The 26,298-nt window shown below is 38.2% G+C and overlaps 1 protein-coding gene across 2 annotated transcripts in view; it reads right to left on the bottom strand.

Moving 5' to 3' along the window:
- NDFIP1 (Nedd4 family interacting protein 1) overlaps positions 1 to 26,298 on the bottom strand; it is a 50,657-nt gene that overhangs the window by 20,478 nt on the left and 3,881 nt on the right. For both annotated transcript variants that reach the window (XM_067732114.1, XM_067732113.1), the window contains exon 2: positions 234 to 321. In XM_067732114.1, coding sequence (XP_067588215.1) covers positions 234 to 321 — 88 coding nt within the window. The remainder of the gene's footprint in view (positions 1 to 233; positions 322 to 26,298) is intronic.

The raw sequence follows: 26,298 nt of genomic DNA, 5'->3' as shown, positions 1-26,298 counted from the left end.
TAAGAGTCTCTTGGGATGAAACTGAGTTCCGTAAGAAAGCCACATTGGAATGGGGTTTTATCTGTTTTTCAGAACAGTGACTTTTTTTCACCGCAGACTACAAACTAAAACTAATGTCAAAGATTTCTTAAGGAAAGCTGAAGCAAACACAAACACCAACAAATACATAGCAGACAAAAGCCTCTGGCTGATGCATTTCAAGAGCTCAGCAGCCACCTCATCCTGTTACCTACCTGCACTCTCTGCAGAGATGCTGCTATAAGGTGGAGGAGCGTCCCCTGCAGCTTGTTCCGGCTCTCCAGGCTCTTCTTCATTCTGCAACTAAATAAAAATTTCACATTTTAATGCAATCATAAAGCCAATTAGACAGAGGAAAACCTGAAAACTGGAATAGCCTTTCTGGAAAGCTATTGTGCAATGTGTTTCAAAAGCCTTAAAATGAGCAAATCCTTTGCGAATTATTCTACTCCCAGGAGTTTATCCTAAGGAAGTAATCAGACAGAGGCAAAAAAGGTAGCCATAAATGCTATTGCAGCAAAAATTAGGAACAACCTAAATACCAATCATTGGGGACTTATTAAATAAACTACAGTTCATCTCACAAAGGATTACTAAGTAACCACAAAAATGAAAATGAAGAAAATTCGATGACTTGAACAGATATTCGTGCTGTACTGTTACATGAAAAAAGCTAAGTTTACCAAACCGTGTGAATCATATAACTTGGTTTTGAAAGACAGATATGTGATGGAAAGCAGGTCTATAAAGATAAACATCTACAGTTTACACTGGTTATCTCAGGAGATGCAATTAGAGGGGATTTTTTCCTTGTGTATATGTATGTTCTAATTTCTTGTAATGAACATTTACCACTTAATTTTTTCCATTAGAAAAATAATCTAATAATAACAATCTGTTAAGGCAAAGACAAATCACAGTAAAACCAAAGTTTACCATTATATCCAGTTTGTGCATAGAAATTATATCTTAAATAATTGAGATATTTACAAAAACATAAAATTCCACCTAATTCTACATATAACCTCTGTCAATACATCTTCCTCTTCCATATCTCAGTAACTTTCTCACTAGTCAAATCTACAGCTCCAGTTACTTTAGATAACTGACACTGAAAGTGTCTTCCTACCACTGCCAGTCTATATAGTCTATGCAACTCATCTTCATAAACAAAGACATGTGATTTAATTTTTCCACTGTCACGACTACAGCTCATTTAAAAGATGAACTGGCTAAGAGTCAGTCTATTGATGGGCAGATGGGAATATGCTTCAGAGGTGATGGAAGTATTATTACCTGGTCTGGGTGCTGGTTTTGTGAATGTCAACTCCATTAATGTTTAGTAAATGTTATATAAATATATATGATTTATGTAGCTTTCTGTGTCTATATTTTACAAAGGAATTTTAAAGAAAAAATTAAAAACATTAAAAAAAAAGATGAAGTGGCTGAGAATGGGAGTCAATCTGTAAAGTACTAACAGAGTATTTATCAGTGTAACTGACTTGGGGGTCTGCGTCCCAGCTGTGTAACATCAAGATATATAGAGCCAACTGAGCCAGTTGTAAAATACAAACCCCTCTAAACCAACTGCTGCAAAGAACTCTATCCTGAATTGAAACAGAAAAAGAGAAAAGCCTGACCTGTCCTAACATGAAGTAGATATTAAAGTAATATCTCAGCCTCCAATCTCTATGCTATTCAAAATCGGAAGCCAACAAAACCTTTCTGATTAATACTGCCAAGCATTCAACTTCAAATGAATTCTTCTCCCAAATTTTCATCAACATCTACCATCTGGGCACATTTTTTTGAACCCTAGTTATCTAATGTTAAACCTAAGGCATTCCCAAAATAAGTGCATTGTAACATAAGATGAATTTTCCTTTCAAAAGAAAGGAAAGGACAAAATAGCTACAGTAAATCCAAATGTTCCTGGGAGACCAAATCAGTAAATTATTTAAATAGAGTTCCTGGGGCCATGTTCACTTGGAATACTTTTAACATCATCCGTAGCTCTCTAGACAGGGTATTCTCAGCCTACTCCTACCTAACCACTCTTGTGTGCTGCAAAAAGTACAAAAAAGCAGCAAAAAAAAAGTTGCAAAAAGCAGCAAAAAGAGTCAGCAGCAAAAGCAGAGGCAAATACAGACTCACTTTCAAGAATGTTGCCTTAACTTACTGTAGCCAGTCATGTTCTTTATTTAAACCCTGCTTGATATTGTTTTTTTCCAGCTTGATACTTTTGATTTGATAATTCTTTCATCTCCTGAGCTTGGTCAAATAATCATGTTACCTCTGCATAATTTAGGTTTTAGAAAGAAAGCATGAGAATTCTAAGAAATACAGAATTCTAAGAAATAAAGCATAATGGAGTTTTAATGCCTGTATCTACAAGATAGGTTGCCTGTCTCCTAGCAACCTGGAAATGTGAAATTTGATCATTCCACACCAGGGTAACAGATAACAAAGCAAAGAAATTCCAATTGGCTCAGAAACCCCCATTTTCTCTTTGATGAGGAAAAAAGAAACATTTCCAGATGAAAATTTTTACTCCATTAAAATTCACCACTTCAGAATCATATTATTATTAATGATTAGTAATTAATCATACTAATATTATTTCTAACTGAAAAAACATAACAAAAAACACCCACTATGATTATGGAGGCTCCCCACATACTGGGATGATCCCAGGACCTCACTCTACAGGGTTCCCAACTCTGGTGTTTTCTATAATGCTGGTGATAAATTTAGGCTCCACCAAGAAAGGTGTTTAAAATGAAACACTACGATGTGGGAGGGAAAGAGGCAATCACCTTCAAGAAGTATTTAGTGACCACCATCTGTGTGAATAATAACTTGTTATATAACAGAAGCCCTAACTATACATCTTTTTACACTTTGGGGGCATCTATTGCCATTAATTTGGCTCTGCCAGCCAAACAAGCCAGGCACTCACTAACAGGGGCGGGGGGGAGGGGAAAGGTGGGGAGGACTAGAACTAGAGTGGGCCTTACCTATAAGGCTATGAAATTGGTTACCTGGTTCCAAAATGTATTTTTTAAAATATTTCTTTATTTTTTAAATTTACTTAGGCTGCACCAGGTCTCAGTTGTGGCATGCAGTATCTTTTAGTTGCAGCATGCGGGCTTCTTTAGTTGCAGCATGCGAACCCTTAGTTGTGGCACGCGTGCGGGATCTAGTTCCCTGACCAGGGATTAAACCCAGGCCCCCTGCATTGGGACCGCGGAGTCCTACCCAATGGACCACCAGGGAAGTCCCCCAAAATGTATTTTTAAGGTTCTCCTTTTCTGTCCTTGGGAACCTTTCCTGTGCAGCCCTCCCTGCCATATCCCAGGGGTTCAGGGTTCCTCAGGCTCTCCCAAGGCTAAGACAATAAGTGTCACTGTCAATTTGGGGCTGGCGTTGGAAAGATGCCCAGTCTCTTCTAGCAACTGGGTCAGTGGAAGCTTGAGTGCAACCTACCTGTTACAGATCCCTGGTTGTAGGGGATACTGAGAGACAAATCTGAGAAGTGGTGGGACTTTCTGCTCTCTCCCTACTGCGGGGGGTGGGGGGGTGGTCCTTTGATTGTGTAATTGTGACAGATAATAAATACCTTCGCGGCTCTGGATTCTTCTCAGTCACATAATTTTTTTTAACAATTCTCATCAATTTTACTTATCTCCAAATAAGATTTAAACTGTGGCTTTTCCAAACAGAATTATACAATTACCTATACATGCCATATAAACTACTGAGTTTAATACAAAAGTATGTCTCCACTGCTGACAAAGGAATAATTCAATCATGTGAAAATTCAGATGGTCTTTCTCTTTGCCACTCCCCGGACAGTGCCCTTACTCCCACTTTCCTGATTACCTGCGTTCCTCCTTATACTCTGAGCAGACTCTGTTATGGCTCCCCAGAAGAACCCTAAAACTCTTCCACATTCCCATTTTATAAATATGTCACAATCTCCTATGGTACTTCTTAGCCTTGATCGCCCTCAGGTTGAAAAAAAAAATTACCTACAAATAAGTACTAAAATGCTTTGTCCTCTAGATGTAGCCTGTGAAATACAGCACATCTAAAATAAAGGATGTTTTTCCTTCCTCCGTATCCTATCCATATTGTTGCTATTAGAAATAAGTATATGGTGTTTTAGTTGGACAACAGAATCTCCCATCTAGAAATCATACATAGCTCCAGTTCTAATAGAAGAAAACTTGAATTAACAAGTTTAAAGACACGTAAACCCTACAGGTTTAAATTCTTATTTGAGCTCCCACCCCAGTAAGAAGGCTTCCTCATTGCCCTCCCATAAGTAGTTCTAAAGATGTTCTCCAATTTAGAAATAAGCTGTTTTTAAGCAACAGAAGAGCAAGGGCTAGGATTAAGCCTAAGTAAGGGTCAACATTTACAACTGTACAGGACGGCAGTACCTAAAGGCACTTACGTAAAAGTCATTCTTGGATTCTATTTACTAAGAATGGGAGAACAACAAGAAAACCTACTAAACAACAAAGAGAAAAGCCAAAAACTCATAAATCCATGAGAAGAGGTATCAAAATATGCCTCATAATTCACACAAACAAATATGTGGAAAATAATGCTGAACTTATCCGATAAGTCCATAAAGTTACAAGTATTTTCACCACTCATTTTTTTCTTGGGTGAGTCCTATTTAAGCGGCAAGAAAATTCTGGTAAGTTTTAAATCACTTCTTTAAGTTAGTAACAGTCTCAGAAAAGCCTAAACTTTAGCTTTAAGTGCTATTTACCACTTCTAATTTTAGAGTTAATTTCTAAAACTTTTACTTAAAATGCAATTTTTTAAACCTCTCATTACCAACCCACTATTTCTGTGTACTCTTTAAATCCCACCAAATGAGACAGTATCATTACCAGAAAGTAAACAAGCACATTTCTTTAGGTAAACAGCTGAGTATGCTATTTTACTGTGTTGTTCAGAAACAGCTGAAGTTTGTGAGGACTATAAATTTTCTATTGTATATAGACTATAGTTTTTTTTGTAATTGAAGTATAATTGACATTCAATATCATATGATATTACTTTCAGGTATACATTATAGTAATTCAATATTCATATACATTTCAAAATGATCATCACCGTATCTAGTTACCATCCATCACCATACAAAGTTGTTACAGCACTACTTACTGTTTTCCCTATGCTATACATTACAACCCCGTGACTTACTTATTATATTTTAAAACTGGAACTCTGTACCCCTTAATCCCCTTCACCTATTTCACCTGCCCCCCAACCCACCTTCCCTCTGGCAACCACCTGTTTGTAGATTTTTAATTGTATATAGTATACTGGCTATAAAATATTCTACCACCACCAAATTCTTTACATTCAAGAATAGTTCTCCTGGGACTTCCCTGGTGGCGCAGTGGTTAAGAATCCACCTCCCAATGCAGGGGGCCCGGGTTCGATTCCTGGTCAGGGAACTAGATCCCACATGCATGCCACAACTAAGAGTTCGCATGTCACAACTAAGGAGCATGTGTGCCGCAACTAAAGGAGTTGGTGAGCTACAACTAAGGAGCCCACCTACCTCAACTAAGACCCGGCACAACCAGAAATAAATTAAAAAAAAAAAAGAATAGTTCTCTGCTAAAGGTAATTTTGACAAAGAGAAATTCAACAATAAAAAGACAATCTAATTTTAATAGACATTTCTCCAAAGAAGATATACAAATGGCCAGTATACATGAGACGCTCAACATCATTAGTCATCAAGAAATGCAAATCAGGGACTTCCCTGGTGGTGTAGTGGTTAAGAATCCGCCTGCCAATGCAGGGGACACGGGTTCAAGCCCTGGTCCGGGAAGATCCCACATGCCACGGAGCAGCTAAGCCCGTGCACCACAACTACTGAGCCCATGCGCCACAACTACTGAAGCCCGCGTGCCTAGAGCCCATGCTCTTCAACAAGAGAAACCACCAGAGTGAGCAGCGCGTGCACCGCAGCAAAGAGTAGCCCCCGCTCACCGCAACTAGAGAGAGCCTATACACAGCAAGGAAGACCCAATGCAGCCAAAAATAAATTAATTTAAAAAAAAAAGAAATGCAAATCAAAACCACAAGCTACCTCGTCACACGAATGAATATGGCCATAAAAAAAAAAAAAAGGAAAAAAGGGGGGCTTCCCTGGTGGCGCAGTGGTTGAGAGTCCGCCTGTCGATGCAGGGGACACGGGTTCGTGCCCCGGTCCGGGAAGATCCCACATGCCGCGGAGCGGCTGGGCCCGTGAGCCATGGCCGCTGAGCCTGCGCGTCTGGAGCCTGTGCTCCGCAACGGGAGAGACCACAACAGAGAGAGGCTCGCGTAAAAAAAAAAAAAAAGGAAAAAAATCAAATGTTGAATATGTGGAGCAGTTAGAACCCTCACACACTGCTGGTAGGAATGTCAAGTAGTACAGCCACTGCGGAATACAGTTTGGTTGTTTCTCAAAAAAAAGTTAAACACAGAGTTATAAAAGGATCCAGCAATTCCACTCCTAGACATATACTCAAGAGAAATGAAAACAAATTTTCACAGAAAAACTTATATATGAATGTTCATAGCAGCATTATTTACAATAGTCAAATGGTTCATCAAATGATGAATGGATAAACAAAATATGATATATCCATACAAAAGGATGGATAGGAATAAATCAACCTAACAACAAAAAAATGGCGGTAAAGTACTGATACGTGCTAAAACCTGGGTCAACCTTGAAAACGTTATTATGCTAAGCAAAGGAACCAGTCACAAAACGCCACATACTGTATGATTCCACTTATATAATGTCTCCAGAAACGGCAAATCCAAGAGAGACAGAAAGTAGACTGGTGGTTGCCAGGTGCTGGGGAAGGGAAGAAAGGGGAGTGACGGACTGCTAATAGTGTCATGTTTCTTTTGGGAGTGATTCAAATGTTCTGGAATTAGACAGTGGCAATGGTTGCAAAACCGTGTGAACACAGTAAAAATCACTGAATTGTACACTTTAAAAAGATGAATTTTATGGTATGTGGATTACATCTCAAACAAAGAGTATTTTCTAAAACTGCAAATCTGTATAATGCACATTTCATTTAAAATGACACTGAAAACTGACTATTCCAAATCAGTATTTCCTTGCTAAATCAATGTCTATGTCCTTTAATGGGAGGGGATAGGTCCTGATCCCATAAATATCTCCAGAGCTTAACACGGAACACATATATATGAATGGATAAAAAGAAAAAAGAAAAATAACACAATGAATTATAACCTCATCATGATTTTTAAAAAATTCCTTAATATTCTCCTTTCCTGAAAAGAAAAATATTAGGATCAAGAAATTAAAAGATAGTTTGACTAACAATCTGTTTTAAGAGCTGAGAATAAACATCATGATTTTTTTCTACTTTTTTACCTAAAGATAACTTTAAAAACAACCACCGGATTTAGACTATCCCCAACAGCAGCTCTCATGGCAGAGAGAAAAGATAAATGCAAATCCTCTTAATAGCAAAATGAAAACACAATTAAAAATCAAAATTCACCAAAGCAAAGTAATTAGAATAATGCTTTAAAAAGACAATGGCAATAAGAGGTGAAAAGTATACTACAGTAAACCTCCTCAGAAAGGCCAGCAGTTTGTAAAGTTTTCTATTTAAAGATGTTTGTGGTTATCACCGTTAACATACATAAGAACAACTGATGAATATAATCTGGTTTGGAAGGAGGGAAAATATTCTAACTCAGTATTTATGTTAGTCCTTAGAAATGAGAGCAAATGCTACAAACTATGATCACCAATTTGATGGTTTTTCTTCTTTTTTTCACCTGAGGTCCAAATAACAAGTGAAGGCATACCATCCAGAGAGAAAAGAGGAAGGCAAGATAGTAGCCACTCATCACCAACTCCAACTTCATTAAGAAGCCAAGGCACTAGGAGAAATAACTCCTCATCCATGAAGGCACTAAACTAGCCAACTATGGCTATGACAGTGGCATTGTGAGATTTTTGGGTGGCACCAGAAAGCTGCCATCAACCTGCCAACCCCTGGGATCCACATCTTACATCCAAGTATTTTCACTACTGATGGCTTCACCAAGGCACTGTCAAGTAAATGGTGCCCAGTGTTTTCTGTCACCTAGCTTCAGCAAAATCTACAGCCAAGAACCTTCCAGGTTAATGATAAGTGCCCCCCCATCCCTTGCCATGCTTCATGATTTTATAAAGATTGGGGAAATAAGGAACAATCACATGGTTTTCAAATAGGTAAGTCTCTCTGCCCCTGAACATAACATGTTTTAAGAAGTAGCATCCAACTATGTACTAACCAATCCATGACTTGATTCTTACCTCTTCTCCACTTTTTGGTTCCATAAGAAAACTCAGTTCTTAGTTCAGCGCTCCAGAACCCACTTGGAGAAGGAATTAAACGTCCTAGCAAAGGCAAGTTGAGCTGGAGACTGAACACCTGGCTTGTTCCCCTTGCCTCTGACAGGACAGTTCATCTTTTGTTTACAGAATAAACAATATGAAAATAGGAGCTAGATCAGATTCATTTTAAAATAGTTTACATAAAATCTAGTCCATGAGTGGTAAATACTGTTTGTGTTTTTAAAACCCTACATGTTGTCCTCGTCTAAGATACGTTAAAGCTCTAAAATATCATCATGAAAGCAAAACTGAACTCCTAATTATTCACCACTTAAAAGGATATATTAAGCAACACTTTATGAAAAAAGAATTGTCCCAACAGAACGTGGACTACAACTGGCATCTATTCAATGGTTCTTTTAAATTTCAAGAACAATTTTTTACAATTATCTGTTCCTATTTATAAACTCACAACAGAACTGAAAGGATTTTGGACTTGGCATGCAGAACATTTCTAGTCTCCATTAAGATTTTATACACACATATACACACTAATACACACATATACATGTATGTGTAAATGTACACATATAAAGACATATATATAAAGATACATATATTTAAGATACATATATACCATACATACATATATATGTCTCTCCTAAAATCCTGACTGGTAAAACAATTATATAATGCAATATTAAAATTACAAAAGAAGTCAACCCTTTTAAATCAGTACAATGCAAGGCTATCATCAAACTACATGCCTATCTAGCAATATATTTAAATTAGTTTGATTTGTACAACTTTTCTGAAAAACAGCTGTACTGCAGAAAGAGTATTTAGAATGTAAATGTGGCGACTTCCCTGGTAGTCCAGTGGTTAAGACTCTCCATGCTCCCAATGCAGGGGGCCCGGGTTCGATCCCTGGTCAGGGAACTAGATCCCGCATGCCACAACTAAGACCCGGTGCAGCGAAAAATAAAAGTAAATGCTATTAATGTAGATACATAACGTACAGGAATAGAATTAGATGTAAATATGTTGTGATTCATGCTTTCCATTCTCTCCATTGCCTTTTCTTCTGCAATAGCCCACAACAGCATTCCTCATGGATAGTCAGAAATTTGAATGATTTCATTCAATGAAATTTTACCAGGCACTATTACATGCCACAATCACACCAATTTGACTATTACCCCTTAATATTCCTGAAAGAACACTTCCATTTTTTCATTAATTTACTAGAAAGACTGGTTGCTATTTTAAGCCATAATAGTATTATTTAGGCTGATAATTTGGGATATTAAAAAGTTAACTTGATGAAATTTGTTAAATGATGCTTTATGTACAATTATTAAGATCAACATTTGTCAACATGGACAAAATAACTTTTCCATTAAATCTACTGACAGAAGCACTATTCCTATATACCATTATAATAAAATGCCAAAGGAAATTCTTTCTTAGGTACAGTTACTGGTTTCTTCTGGGCTCTACTTGTTTTTCATATGTCAGTATTTTCTACTCTGTGGTCAGCTTAGTGTTTGGGTCATCACAAGGGATGGCATATTTTTATCAGCAAGTTCCTGCAGAAGTAGTACATATCCATCTTACAGATCTTCAAAAGTGAACTATCAATTTCTTCATTTATCGTTAGCTTTTTTGTGCACAAGGACATGAAGATGTTCACCCACATGTGCTTCTCAAATTAAGAACTTTTATTCATTCAAAAGACTCTACTGAGAGAATGAAAAGACAACCCAGAATAGAAGACATATTTTCTGGCCAAGGACTCATATCCAGAATACATTAAAAAAAAAAACTTCTAAAAAGCCGTAACAAAAAGGAAAACACCGAACAGAAAAATGGGCAAAAGTCTTGAATAGACACTTCACAAAAGAAGATAGCCAAATGGCTGATAAACATATTTAAAAAGTGCTGCATTTCAATAGTCATCACAGAAATGCCAATTAAAACCACAGATAATAGTTAAAATAAAAAAGCAGAAAATACCAAATGTTGTTGAGGGTACATAACAACCAGAACTCTCATACTGGGAAAGTAAATTTGCAGAGCCACTTCAGAAAACTGTTTAGCAATATCTACTAAAGATGAATTCATACATACTGTATGACCCAGCAATTATACTCTAGTTATACATCCTGACAGAAACACACATGTTCACCAAAAGACATACCAGGATGTTCAAAGCAACAGTATTCATAAAATTGGAAACTACCCAAATGCCCATCAAGAGCAGAATGGGTAACTAAATTACAACTTCACACAATGGAACATTATACAGCCATGTGAATGAATAAACTGTAACAACACACAACAGCAAGGGTGAATCTCATAAACATAATGCTGAGCAACAGAAACCAGACAAAAGAGCATTTACTGTACGATTACACTTATGTAAAGAGCAAAACCGGGCAAACCTAGTCTGCCAGCTGAGTGGTCACCCAGGGCACGGGCACAATTGGAAGGGCACATGAAGGGAGCTTTTGGAGTGTTAGTAATGCTGTTGCTTGATCTGGGTACTAGTTAACGTGCATGTTCAACTTGTGAAAATTCACTGAACTACAATACACATTTATGATTTGTGCATGTTTCTGTATGTAAATCATACTCACTAACAGTTCCAGAAGGGGAGAAAAGGAGACTGGCAGAGGATTCGTGAAACCGTGTCCCCCTAAAACTGAGTTCCCCTGCTCAGTCTATGATTAATCTCCTCCAAAACTTTATTTCATTTCTGGTTCTGCCCCTGTTCCTCTCAGGATTGAGGGCTATCAAAGAAAAGGGGGAAATGAAACCAAACAGGACCCTGTAGGGCCTTCCCAGGTACAAAAGGCTCTTCTTGTCCTTTGTTTCTTTTTTAAAAAAAATTTTATTTATTTTTGGCTGTGTTGGGTCTTCGTTGTTGTGCGCGGGCTTTCTCTAGTTGCGGTGAGCGAGGGCTATGGGCGGGGGCTACTCTTCGTTGCGGTGTGCGGGCTTCTCATTGCGGTGGCTTCTCTTGTTGCAGAGCACAGGCCCTAGGCGCACAGGCTTCAGTAGTTGTGGCTCGCAGGCCCTTGAGCACAGGCTCAGTAGCTGTGGCACACGGGATTAGCTGCTCTGCAGCATGTGGGATATTCCTGGACCAGGACTCAAACCCGTGTCCCCTGCATTGGCAGGCGGATTCCTAACCACTGCGCCACCAGGGAAGCCTGTCCTTTGTTTCTTGTTTGCAGAAAGAAAAGCTTTAGTCTCCTAGGCTGCAACTACTGAAGCCTGCATGCTCTAGCACCCGTGTGCCGCAACTACTGAGCCCATGTGCTGCAACTACCGAAGCCTGTGCACGTAGAGTCCGTGCTCCGCAACAAGAGAAGCCTCCGCAATGAGAAGAGTAACCCCAGTTCTCCGCAACTAGAGAAAGCCCGCGTGCAGCAACAAAGACCCAACGCAGCCAAAAAAAAAAAACCCTTGCCTGAAAGCCATCAGAGAGTTTGGGTCTTTTGAGCATAAGCTGCCCGGTGCTCCTTGCTTGGCATCTTCAAATAAACCCTTATTTTGCTGCAAATACCCACTGCCAGAGTTTGGCTTTCTGTGCCACAGGCACACGAGCCCTTGCTGGGTTAACAGTGTAGACTGTGAGCCCTCTGCAGACTGGGACCTTCATATGGTTCACTGCTGTATTCACCCCAGCACTTAACAGTGAGTGGCATATCATGGATACCTTATTAGCACATGTTGACTCAAGCAAGCATGGAGGTATAGCTTTAACAGAAACCTACCTGAAGAAATGGCAGCTAATCTTAATGCCATCTTGACTTACTAGTTCACATTTATCTTATTCATATTACTTTACAAATCACCAAATAATATAAGGCTAGGTATGGAGCCACATGCAGATGACTGCTGTATCTGTGGAAGGGACAGTGATGATGATTCCATGAGTGATCAACAGCAGGTGGCATCCCCATCACTACTTCATGCTTCATAAAGTACTATGCATTACCTACATCAACACTATGGTTCCAGAGTTACCTAGTTTAAAAAGAACTGGTAACAAGAGTATAAGAAACAAAAAAGAGAAACAGACCTCTCCAACCTTCAGTTCTTAGGAAATAAAACATTTAGCATAGTGTATTGGGTACAAATAGGTATTCAGTAAATGTTTGTGGTACATACGAAGGAAAATTGGTATTTTGATTGATCACACTAATTCCTAGAAAGTTTTCCCTTCTAAAAACTACCAATTGGCATATCCAAAAAATGGAATATTCTACATTAAAATGATAGTAAAGGGACTTCCCGGTGGTCCAGTGGTTAAGAATCTGCCTTCCAATGCAGGGGACATGGGTTCGATCCCTGGTCAGGGAACTAAGATCTCACATGCCACAGGGCAACTAAGGCCACACGCCACAACTACTGAGCTCACATGCCACAACCAGACAGAAGCCCGTGCACCGCAACTAAGACCCGACGCAGACAAAAATAAAGAAATATTTTTGAAAAATAAGCATGATTATAATTTCAAAAATAATAATAATAATAAGACAGTAAAGTCAAATGTACAGCCCCAGAAAGTGACAGACATGCCTAGAATCCAGAGACTCATGCTGACTGCAGCCTGCTTGGCTCTGCTAGCCCCATGAGCTACCAGAGCTCTCTCAGCTATGCTTGCTCATTATTATTATTATTATGTGATGATGATGATGATGCCTGGAATACAGCATACTGAGACAGAGATTACGGATGGGGAAAGGTATTCTATTCAAGAGGCTGCCTTAACTTAGGCCTGGTCATGAGGTCCCCTTCTGCAAGAACGAGAACCAAGAGGGAGATTCATTAAGCATTTCATATCTGTCCCTTCACCCTATCAGAGAATGTTCCAATATGCAAGTGTATAATTGCTTGCATTTTATAATTAACACCACTCAAAGAACATGTCAGGCCATGACTGATGTTTTTTACCTCTCTAAGTCTAGAGCTTACCAAAGAAAAGACCATCAAAAGAAGTAATTACAATCATAATTTTCCAGCTGAAGATTAAACACACACATTTGCCTCTTATACCTTCCAAAATCCTCTCAAATGTAAATGTTATTAAAGTTTTATTAAATTTGAGGCCAAAAAAAATTCAAAATCGATTAACAGGAGATGAAGCAGCAATAAAATCCCGCAAGTTAGAAGCAGGAAGACAGGAAACAATGTACACAGCAGACCCAAGAAACCTGAATCCTAACCCAGAAAGCAGAAAATCAACCTGTCTTGCACTATACCCTCTAAAGGCTCAAGAATCAGTGGTAGCAGGTACCAGCAGAAATAACAGTGAAAATGAGATTTAAAAGCAGAAAGGGAAGTTGGAGATCCAGTTATTCATTCATTCATTCATTTATTTATGGCTGAGTTGGGTCTCTGTTGCTGCGCGTGAGCTTTCTCTAGTTGCAGCGAGCGGGGGCTACTCTTGGTTGGAGGGTGTGGGCTTCTCATTGAGGTGGCTTCTCTTGTTGCGGAGCACAGGCTCTAGGTGCGTAGGCTTCAGTAGCTGTGGCATGTGGGCTCAGTAGTTGTGGCTCACGGGCTCTAGAGCACAGGCTCAGTAGTTGTGGCGCACGGGCTTAGTTGCCCCGCGGCATGTGGGATATTCCCGGACCAGGGCTCGAACCAGTGTCCCCTGCATTGGCAGGCAGATTCTTAACCACTGCGCCACCAGGGAAGCCCAGAGACCCAGTTAAACAAACACAGCTCCGGGAATCCCCATTAGAAGACTCTCTCTGGAGAGACTGAGGTGGAGAGGTCTGGACTGGAGACACCAGAGCTTAGGAGAAAGAACAACATATCAGAAAAGAGTGATTAAGTGAGAGGTTTATGTACTAAACCTTGAGATATCCCAGTATTCCTCCGCCAATCAGCTCCCAGAACAGTAACAGTCAGGCCTATTCTCTGGGGAAACTGACCAGCCCAAGAAGAAAGATTTAAAAACACTGTCACACAAAGAAACAGCCTAGTTAGATTAGAAGGCAAGAAGCCCCCGCAAGAAGTTCCATCAAGCGTCCTGAGCTTCCAAACTGCTTTACTGATTGTGTACTCTTAACCAAGCAGACAAAGACCACCACATACTTCTAACTAAAAGGTCATAAAAGACCAAAGCAAAGAGAATAAATGCAACACGGAGGAAAGAACTACGCAGGAAGGTGTAAACTTTAAAAAGAAAGAAAAAAACTTTCTGTAATCTCAGAGAAATAAGAGAAAAAAAATTAAAACCATAACACAAGGACAGTGTGCTACTAAAATAGGGGGTAGGGCCAATTAAAGAGTTTTTGAAAATTAAAAATAACAGATTATTAAAATTTTATCAAAGAGTTAGAATATAAAATTGAGAATCTCTCATAGAAAGTAGAGAAAAACAGGTGAAAATATGAGAAGAGGTTAAAAAAAATTTTAAGGGACTTCCCTGGTGGTCCAATGGTTAAGACTCCGTACTCCCAATGTATGGAGCCTGGGTTTGATCCCTGGTGGGGGAACTAGATCCCACGTGCTACAATTCAGACACAGCCCAGCCAAATAAATAAAATTTTAAAAATTAAATAAATAAACAATTTTAAAGAATCAGTATAAAAGATCCAAGATCCAAGGAGAGAAGGAAAAAAAAATTAAAGCAGAGAAAAAAAAATCAAACACTTTTTAAAATTTCCCAGAACTAACGGACATTAAGCTTCTAGACCAAAAGGACCCACTGAGTGCCTAGCACAACAGATGTAAACAGATCTATACCAAGGTACAACATAGTGAAATTTAACAACACTGGGGACATAAAGAAGCTCCTAAAGGCTTCCAGAGAAACAGAGAAAGTAGGCCACATTTAAAGAATCAGACATCACAATTGGCTTCGGTCTTCCTAATAGTGGAACCTAGAAGGCAATGCAACAAATGGCTTTCAAAATTCTAAAGGAAAATGTTTCCAACCCAGAAGTCGAAGTAAGGGTGAAGATTAAAAAAACACAAAACTTTAACCCCCATGCATTCTTCCTCAGAAAGATACTGGAGTGTATGTTCCATGGATATGAGACAATAAACCAAGAAAAAAAAAAGATGTGAATCAAGGGAAAGGGCTTCAATTTAAAAAGTTGGAAAAGGAAATCCCTAGGATAACAACTAAACAACAGACCTTGAGAACAGCCTTCTAGAACAAGTCAAAAAGCCAGGAAAGAGCCACACACACCACCCTAACAATGAAATCAATAAAATAACTGATGTGTTTGAAAATATCAAAAAACTATTAAGAGGGGCTTCCCTAGTGGCACAGTGGTTAAGAACCCACCTGCCAATGCAGGGGACACAGGTTCGAGCCCTGGTGCGGGAAGATCCCACATGCCACGGAGCAACTAAGCCCGTGCACCACAACTACTGAGCCTGAGCTCTAGAGCCTGCGAGCCACAGCTACTGAGCCCACGAGCCACAACTACTGAGCCCGCGCCCCTAGAGCCCGTGCTCCGCAACGAGAAGCCACCGCAATGAGAAGCCCACGCACCACAACAAATAGTAGACCCCGCTCACTGCAACTAGAGAAAGCACGCGCACAGCAACGAAGACCCAGCACATCCAATAAATAAATAAATAAATAAATCTAAAAAAAAAAACCAAACCCCAAAAACCATTAAGATTATTAAGTGAGAGTCTGAGGGTGAATTCATGTTATAAGCAATTTATGATATATACGTAGAAAATCAGACAAACAAAAAAAAATGTTGTTAACTAGGGAAAATAAGGTACTGTCAGGCAAGGAAAAGTAACCACAGCATACAACATATTACTGAATACTGATCTAACTACATTGTGGATATAACTATACTAGAAAAATGGAGAGACAGGAACTGGGAGTACATGCAGTTGTGGGAGGGTGGTAAAAGAGAGCTAAATCCTTAAATCTCCTAGTGGTAAGTCAATTAAAAAAATTTTTTAAACCCTGAAAACTGAAAAATCAAGAAGTAACAGCCTATAAATGTTTTTTACCTTCACAGATAACAGCGAAACAGCAAAAGAAAGAGCTAAGAAGCAGGTAAGTAAGCAGGAGACTGCTGTTTTGGGTAATAAGCCTGTAAGATCGATCTGACTCTAACCTGTATGTAAGTATAACTATCTGTAAGATATGAAAAATAAATTTAAAAAGATTAAAATGTGATTACAAAATGTGTCATGAAAGAGTAATCTCGTATTCATGGGAAACTAACCTAACTGGGGGAGAGGGGAGGTACTCAAACTCCCCTTAGGACAGACTACCTAAACTGAGAGGGGAGCTGGGAAGAAGGGAGCATTCCAGGTAGAGGAAGTAGAGCAACAGGAGAGCTCCTGGCCAGAGAAGGTGATGTATTCCACGAAGTGAAACAAGTTCCCCAGGGAAACAACAAATCATGAGAGTCCAACTCCACTCCTTCTCCCAAGTCCTGGTCTCCCCCATCTACCTCTTACCTATCCTCCAAGGCCAGGCTCAAGTTACATCTTCTCAGAAGCTTCCTAAGAAGTCTCTGGAAGTAGGTGATCTCTTCCATCTCAAGATAATGCCTTTTATCTACTATCTTATTTTCTGAATTAATATAATTAATATTGTATCAATACCATAATACATTCTCATGGATTGAAGTCATTCAACAGGTATTTAGTGAATACTTACTATATGCATCAAATTGTGCTGGGTACTAAAAGTAAGGGGACGAAGAAAAGGAAGGCAAGATGCGAAGGAACGAGGACAAACAAAGCAGCACTCTACAGGCACTTAGTCAACTTTTAATTCCATAATATTTAAACACGCAAGCTGGCACTTCATAAATGCCTTATTACGCAGATTGCAGATGGCTCACAAGATGAAAAGTCTTGGATGAATGGAAGCTTGACACTTTAAAAACCAAGATACAAATCTGGGGGGGAAAAGTATACTCTATACATAAGACAAGCATAAAAGTAACATTTTCATAATAATAAACAGCACACAGCGATTTTTAAAAATTCTTTTTTCTAAGATTCCTAGGCTCACAAGGAGAAAACCTGACAAAAATACGGAGAAGAAAATAAAACCCACCACAATCCCATCTTTCAGATATCCTTCCAGCCTTCTGGGGGAATACAAATCATCTTATAACCTTTTTCACTCACTACACGGTGGAATTTTCCTTCATTATTAAATATTCTTTTGTAATATCACTGTAGCATTTGAAAGTCAGTCTATATTTTTCTCATGAGAAAAAAAGTTCACTTCTTAGAAATAACTACAGCAGTAATTAGGTACAGCTAAATAATATTTAAAGCAACCTGCTAAGAGAAATACAAAATCAGTGTCAAAAAGGTATATGCCAGAAATTGCTGAGATCCATTCAAACACAATTACAGATTCTTACTTAAATATTTTCACTAAAATGTGAAGTCCTAAATATAAAATGGCATTTGGATTACCTTAAACCTAACTGATACATAGAAAATAAGATATTTTAACCTTCCCAATAATGGTGAAGCTAATAAGCCAATAATTACCTTTCATGCCCAGCATAATTTGCCTTTTCTCCCCCTCGACTCAGCTAGTCATTTTGGCCAGAGCTGAATGGTGACAAGATGGCTGTAAAGCTTACAACATCACATAACTGTGATCACCTCAATTAACTCTCACCTAAAATGAAATTGGACCAATGTGCTTGAGAGCATTAATGCTACCCACCCTCACATGCATGACTGAGTAGATCTGATTTTAAGTATGTACACTCTAAAATACTATTACATCTGAAAATGCAATTCTGCTTCACAAGGACAAGTGTTGAAAGGAATCTCCTATCAACAATCAATCATGTGTAAGATCCCCAAGGCTGCAGATAACCCTCAATTCATACTTCTTATGCTATTTCTATAATAACATGAGCAGATTTTCCAAACTTGTGAAAATGCAACTGCTAAAAGCAGTGAATAAGAATACTAGAAATCAAGAGCCAGTTTCCTTTAAAAAAGCTAAAAAAACTTTTAAAATTGGTATTTTCTTCCTTTTAAAAGATTATTGATTTTATTGTGAACCTAAAATTGCTCTTAAAAATAGTTTATTTGAAAAAATTTTAAATTATTGATTAACTTTTCTGATTTCTAAAAGCATCATTAACTTCTTATTTTTTAATTAATTTATTTATCTATTTTTGGCTGCGTTGGGTCTTCGTCGCTGCGCGTGGGCTTTCTGTAGTTGCAGCGAGCGGAGCTACTCTTCGTTGGCGGTGTGCGGGCTTCTCATAGTGGTGGCCTCTCTTTGTTGTAGAGCACGGGCTCTAGGTGCGCAGTCTTCGGTAGTTCTGGCACGCGGGCTCAGCAGTTGTGGCTCGCGGGCTCTAGAGTGCAGGCTCAGTAGTTGTGGCACACGGGCTTAGCTGCTCCGTGACATGTGGGGTCTTTCTGGACCAGGGCTCGAACTTGTGTCCCCTGAATTGGCAGGCGGATTCTTAACCACTGCGCCACCAGGAAAGTCCCATATCATTAACTTTTTGTCATGATACACCATGTTTGTTTGAAGCTGACCAGAAGGGAAAGACCTACAAACAGAATGTTTTAACTAGTGGGAAATTACAGAACAGTACTCTGTACTCACCAGTGACTCATTCTTTTAAAACATAATATTAAGGAGATTTTTCTATTTTTTAAACCATGCATAATTTAAAAAAAATCTACTGGGCATATATATTTACTGACATCATTTTCAAAAATAATTATTCATCATAAAAGAAATTTGCTAAATCATCAATAGAATGCTGTCTCTTTGGATCAAAGCCACCAACTTCTATAAATAAAAACAATCAATCATAAAGCTGGAAGGAGACAAAATGATCTAATCTAACTACTACTTCATTTTATGAAAGGAGGAAATAAAGCTAGAAAGAGATTGAAGTTCTAAGTTCTAGCCCACAGTCATATGACAACTACATACTTCATTGCAGAAGTCAGGCAATATATTACTGATTAGATGTTTTCATAAAGTCCTTTTTTGTTCTCCTGAATCAGTCTCTACTTAATGTCCAAATTGAGCCTTCCAGATACTGAAGTGTACATCACACCCTTCAAAAACTGCTTTTTAACACAAAGTTATATGAAAAGTTTGGACGTTATATCATAAAGCTCCTAAAATGAAAGCTTCAAGATACTAAGAACACTATATTCCTGACTACACAGTCCACAAAATTTCACCTAAATTTAACAAGGACAAAACAAATTTTTAAAATTAATAACAAAGTAAACAGCAAAATAAGCACTGAGTTCCATAGAGAAAGGACTGGTGGTTAAAAGGACTTGAGTTTTACCTGTAGTGCTTTCAATTTTTATAGGATTGTAGTCATTGTTAATCAAATCTTAATGTTTACGATGAATCTGGGCAATACATACTATATGGGTATTATTTTATACTATTCCTGCAGTTTTTATTTACTTCCAAATAAAAAAAATTTTAAGGAATTTTTTAAAAAGAAGCAAAACATGATCATTAGTGGAAAACTTGCAAAATAAGAATGAGAAATCACTCATCATTTTTCTTTAAGAGTAGTTTGAAAAACAAAAAACAAAAAGGATGCTATACATTTGTCAAAACCTATATTTGTCTAAACCTACAGAACTTTATAGCACAAGGGGTGAACTTTAATGTATGTGAAACACGATAAAAAAAATTTAATGTATGTGAAATAATGTATGAACTTTAATGTATGTGAAATTTAAAAAAAAATGTTAGGTGGTTGGTGGTTCCCAGGATGGTTTGCAGAATGTGACAAAACAATCTAACTGTGTTATAAATTTATGAAACCACCTCATTAAAGAGGGTGAGAAGAAAAGGTGCTGACATAAGTACCTAAGTAACTTTGGAAATGAGTAGTCTTTATAAGACTAAAGGCAAAAGAAACTGTACATATGCCCTGTCCTCTAGTTGATAAAACTGTTTCCCACAGGGGTGTAAGTTAACAATTCTGACACTGCTACACATGTACATGTACACATGTACATTAGAACTGAAGTTAAATTAAGTAAATGGATGGCAGGTGGGAGGAGCCAGGTCTCTCATTGTTGGAGTAGAAGTTTAAAAATGAGAGGGGAGGAGGCTAGAGTGATCCATGTAGTAATGGATTAGAGTCAGTTTAATATAGATAGATGGTTACATATGAAATGTTTATGGATATACACACACACATATATTTCTTTACTCTGTCAGCCTAGAAGGCCTAGAAGCAATGACACACCAGCAGCAATGAGCACAGATCTTGGTTTCTAACATCATTCTCCAATAAAAGGAACCAGGGTTCCTTGGAGAAATGGCTGATTCCAGGATGGCACAGAAAATATACATGGTGAACCTGGTGCCAAAAAGTAAGGAAGTGCTTTAAAAAAACCACAAAGATGGAGCTCTGTCAAAGGGATACAAGTGCCAACTGAAAGAGATCCCAATGGCCAAAGCTGGAACAATTTGAGCAACAAAATAAAATAGTGTTGGCTTATAACCCAGAGTAAAATTAATGAGTTCATACTAGTATCACTGAATAAATAAATTAATGGAGAAGAGACGAATGTCCCACGCAGAAAAATTCCAAATAATTTATGTAGATACACTGCCCCCAATGAGGTGGTGGAACTTAACTCCCCAAACCTTAAGTATAGGCTGTGCATAGTGACCACATTGACTTCCTTCCAAAGAGCACAGTACAAAAGGGGGGAAAGAGTCATTTTACGTAGAGTGATCTGACAAACACTACTTCAGCCAGAAGATCAAGGTCAACATCAACAGTGGTAAGTCATGGGGACAGTATGCATTCTTGATATGACATGATGTAAAATGGCACTTTACCTCTGTGGTCTTCCTCCCTCCAACCCACAACTCTAGTCTAATCATGAGAAAAGCAACCAACAAATCCCTGGACTTCCCTGATGGCGCAGTGGTTAAGAATCTGCCTGCCAATGCAGGGGACACAGGTTTGATCCCTGATCCGGGAAGATCCCACATGCTGTGGAGCAACTAAGCCTGTGTGCTACAACTACTGAGCCTGCGCTCTAGAGCCTGCAAGCCACAGCTACTGAGCCCGTGTGCTGCAACTACTGAAGCCCACGCACCTAGAGCTCGTGCTCCGCAACAAGAGAGGCCACCGCAATGAGAAGCCCACGCAGTGCAACGAAGAGTAGCCCACACTCGCTGCAACTAGAGAAAGCCCGCGCACAGCAACAAAGACTCAAAAATAAAATAAAATAAATTAATTTATTAATTAAAAGTAAATTAAAAAAAAATCCCAATTCAGGGACATCCTGCAAATAACTAATACTCCTCAAAACTGTAAAGGTCATCAAAAACATGGAAAACTTGAAAAACTGTCACAGTCAAGAGGAGCCTACGGAGATACAATGACCAAATGTAATGTGGAACAGAAAAAACACACAGATAAAAACTGAAAATCTGAATAAAGTATGGACTTCAGTTAATAACAACATATCAATACTGGTTCATTAATTGTCACAAATGTACCACACTAATATAAGATGTTAAAGGGTTAACTGGGTCTGGGGTATACAGAAACTGCACTATCTCCAATGTTTCTGAAAATCTAAAAACGTTACAAAAAGTAAAGTTTATTTTTAAATATTTAACACTTTTAACATTTTTTTTTTAAAGGAAAGGAAGAAAGCCTGAAGAACGCACACCAAACTTGAGAAGCAGTTACACCTCTGGGGAGAGACTAGAAGGGAAGTCAAGTTTTCCTTTACAAGTTACTGTTTGACTCCAGTACATAAAGAATGTATCTGTGTACTATTTTATCACAAGAAATGTTTAACATTTAATGCCACATTTAAACACTGAATGACAAATAAAATGAAATTGTTATTAAACAGAAACCCTCCCTAAACCTTTGTATGTCTATTCATAAATATCCAATCTCCAGAAAGACCTCCAAATCACATTCAAGCCTCTGATTTACTACTAACTGATATTATTGCAATACACAAATTTAAAAGAGAAACTGTCAAAATTATACTAAATTGCTAGGGGAGAAGAAATATATAATACACGTGAAAGAAACTGCTTTAATCAGAAAATATTTCACTAGAAATGTTCTTAAATTGGATCAATATTTAGAGCTGGTATTTAGAACTTTTAATATAAATTGTGGTATTCAGAAAAAATGAGCCTAACTGTTACAGAAGGATGTGCAAAGTGATGTCTGATAACACTCACTTTATTACTACACTTGGTGAAAGCAACAACATACACTGTACTTCTATCTAGACAGCCACGAGAAGCAATTACAACTGGAATGTGTAAAATTCAACAGATTCAATACATGGTATTCACCAACTGCCTGGCATACTGGCAAAAATGACTTGAGAATAAAGATAAGATCACCAAGTTGATTCTCAGCAGTAATCTCTAATTAAAGTGTTAAAAGTTGCTTTAACTAAATGGGCATTATCCACTACTACAAGAATATGATTCCACTAAACGGCTGTACTTGTTCACAGATAATGTAAGAATAAATGATTAAGAAACCAAAGTAATTATTTTAAAGCCCTAAGAACAAGTAAATCAGAGACTGTCACTTGAATTTCTTCGTCTTCCTTTTTTTTTAATTAACAAAATACAAAATTACTCTCATGGTAGGATTTATTTTATAATCGAATTTAATGTAATGTAATATAATTGGTGTCCAGGATAAAGTAATTTGAAGTTATATGCAGGCAAGGCAGTGGGTGGCATCAGTTTAGATGATGCGAGGATTTCCTAGAGCACCTCATAGAGAGTGAGTCAAATACAATGGATAGCTGCAGATCTGCAGCTCCTGACACTCACAAATCCTGGTTCCACATTCATAACAAATTACAAAAGTGCTCTCATGACATATTTCCTCATGTGATAATGTCTGCTTAAAATATCACACCATTATCTTTTACACACAGAAATATTTATGGACAAAATGACATGATTTCTAGCATTTGCTCCAAAATAATGGTAGAGAGTGTAAATGCAAAAGATTAGCCATTTGTTTTGTTTGTTTGTTTTTTTATTTGGCTGTGTCGGTTCTTACTTGTGGCACGCGGGATCTTTGCTGTAGCATGCGAGATCTTTCGTTGAGGCGCGTGGGCTTCTCTCTAGTTGTGGTGTGCGGGCTTAGTTGCCCCGTGGCATGTGGGACCTTAGTTCCCTAACCAGGGATCGAACCTGCATCGCCTGTATTGGAAGGTGGATTCTTTTTTTTTTTTTTTAACGTCTTTATTGCAGTATAATTGCTTTACAATTTTGTGTTAGTTTCTGATGTATAACAAAGTGAATCAGCTATATGCATACATATATCCCCATATCCCCTTCCTCTTGCGTCTCCCTCCCACCCTCCCTATCCCAGCCCTCTAGGTGGACACAAAGCACTGAGCTGATCTCCCTGTGCCATGCGGCTGCTCCCCACTAGCTATCTATTTTACATTTGGTAGTGTATATATATATGCCCATGCCACTCTCTCACTTAGTCCCAGCGTACCCTTCCCCCTCCCCGTGTCTTCAAGTCCATTCTCTACGTCTGCATCTTTATTCCTGTCCTGCCCCTAGGTTCTTTAGAACCTTTTTTTTTTTAGATTCTATATATGTGTTAGCATGCGGTATTTGTCTTTCTCTTTCTGACTTACTTCACTCTGTATGACAGTCTCTAGGTCCATCCACCTCACTGCAAATAACTCAATTTCGTTTCTTTTTTTGGCTGAGTAATACTCCATTGTATATGTGGAAGGCAGACTCTTAACCACTGGACCACCAGGGAAGTCCCAAGGTTAGCCATTTGTTGATAATTGTTGAAGCTGAGTGATGGGTACATAGGATTTATTACGCTAAATTTTTGTATATGTTTGAAATTTTCATAGTAAAAAGTTGAAAATGTACATAAAGAAGATGTGAGATACACACACACAAACACATACACCATTATCTTCTTAATATATACATACAATGGAATATTACTCAGCCACAAAAAAAGAATGAAATACTGCCATCTGCAGCAAGTGGGTGGACCTAGAGAATATTATGCTTAGTGAAATAAGTCAGAGAAAGACAAATACTGTATGATATCACTTATATGTGGAACGTAAAAAATAATACAAATGAATGTATATGCAAAACAAACAGACTCACAGATATAGAAAGCAAATTTGTGGTTACCAAAGGGCAGAGGGAAGGAGGGAGGGACAAACTAGGGGTATGAGATTAACAGATACAAGCTACTACATATAATATAGGTAAGCAACAAGAATATTCACATAAAGGGAATTATACCCAGTGTCTTGTAATAACCTATAATGGAGTATAATCTGCGAAAATACTGAATCACTATGTTGTACACCTGAAACTAACACAATATTGTAAATCGACTATACTTCAATTAAAAAAAAGAAATTATGCCTACAACTCAACAACAAAAAGCAAACAATTCAAAAATTTGAATTTTTGAATTTGCCCAATTCAAAAATTGGCAAAGGACTTGAATACACATTTTTCCAACGATATTCAAATGGCCAACAAGCACATAAAAAGATGCTCAATATCACTAATCATTAGGGAAATGCAAACCAAAATCATTATGAGATGCCACTTCACACCCATTAAGATGGTTTTATCAAAAACAAAACAGAAAATAACAAGTGTTGATGAGGATGTGACAAAATTGGAATCCCTATGCACTGCTGGTTGGAATATAAAATAGTGCATTTCTATGGAAAACAGTATGGCAGTTCCTCAAAAAATTAAAAATAGCAATACCATATGAACAAACAATTCTACAAATTGTTGGTTCATACGGTAAAACCTACAAATTATACAAATTCAACAATATATCCAAAAGAATTGAAAGCTGGGACTCTTTTGATACTTGTTTACCCATATTCACAGCAGCATTATTCACAATGGCCAAAAAGTAGATAAACAAAATATAGTATACACATACAATGGAATATTATTTAGCTTTAAAATGGAAGAAAATTCTGACATATGCCACAACATGGATGAACCTGGAGGACATTATGCTGAGTGAAATAAGACAGACAGAAGGAACAAATACTATATGATTCCACTTATATGAGGTACTTAGAGTAATCAAATTCATGGACAGAAAGCAGAATGTTGGCTGTCAGGGGCTTGGGAGGGGGAAATAGAGAGTTATTGTTTAAGGGGTATGGAGTTTCTGGAAATGGATGGTGATGAAGACTGCCCAACAATATGAATGTACTTAATACCACTGAACTGGGACTTCCCTAGTAGACAGTGGTTGGTTAAGAATCCGCCTGCCAATACAGGGAACACGGGTTCGATCCCTGGTCCAGAAAGATCTCACATGCCGCGGAGCAACTACGCCCGTGAGCTACAACGACTGAGCCTGCACTCTAGAGCCCACGAGCCACAACTACTGCAGCCCGCCGCCTAGAGCCCGTGCTCTGCAATGAGAAGCCACCGCAATGAGAAGCCCGCGCACTGCCACGAACAGTAGTCCCCGCTCGCTGCAACTGAAGAAAGCCCGAGCACAGCAACGAAGAACCAGTGCAGCCAAAAAACAACAAACAACTACTGAACTAACTGTACACTTAAAAACAGTGTACAGTTAAAATGGTAAAACTTCATATATATTTTACCACAACTAAAAAAATTCTTCTAAGAAATAATTCTACCCATCTTCTCAGTATTTTTATAAAAGTTTTCTTTGATCATTGGCAATACAGGCCACAAATACGCCAAATAACCTCAAAATCTTGACATGACATCCTAAGGGGCATTCCATGATATAATTATAATGTCTTCTGAAACTAAAAAAAATAAAAATAAAAAAATAAAACCACATGGGCACCACTCACTCCTTCCTCTAGGATCATAACGT

This window comes from Pseudorca crassidens, chromosome 3 (genome assembly GCF_039906515.1).
Source record: "Pseudorca crassidens isolate mPseCra1 chromosome 3, mPseCra1.hap1, whole genome shotgun sequence".
Classification (NCBI taxonomy): domain Eukaryota; kingdom Metazoa; phylum Chordata; class Mammalia; order Artiodactyla; family Delphinidae; genus Pseudorca; species Pseudorca crassidens.
Note: the sequence above shows the minus strand (reverse complement) of the source record. Positions and strands in the feature narration are given on the sequence as shown.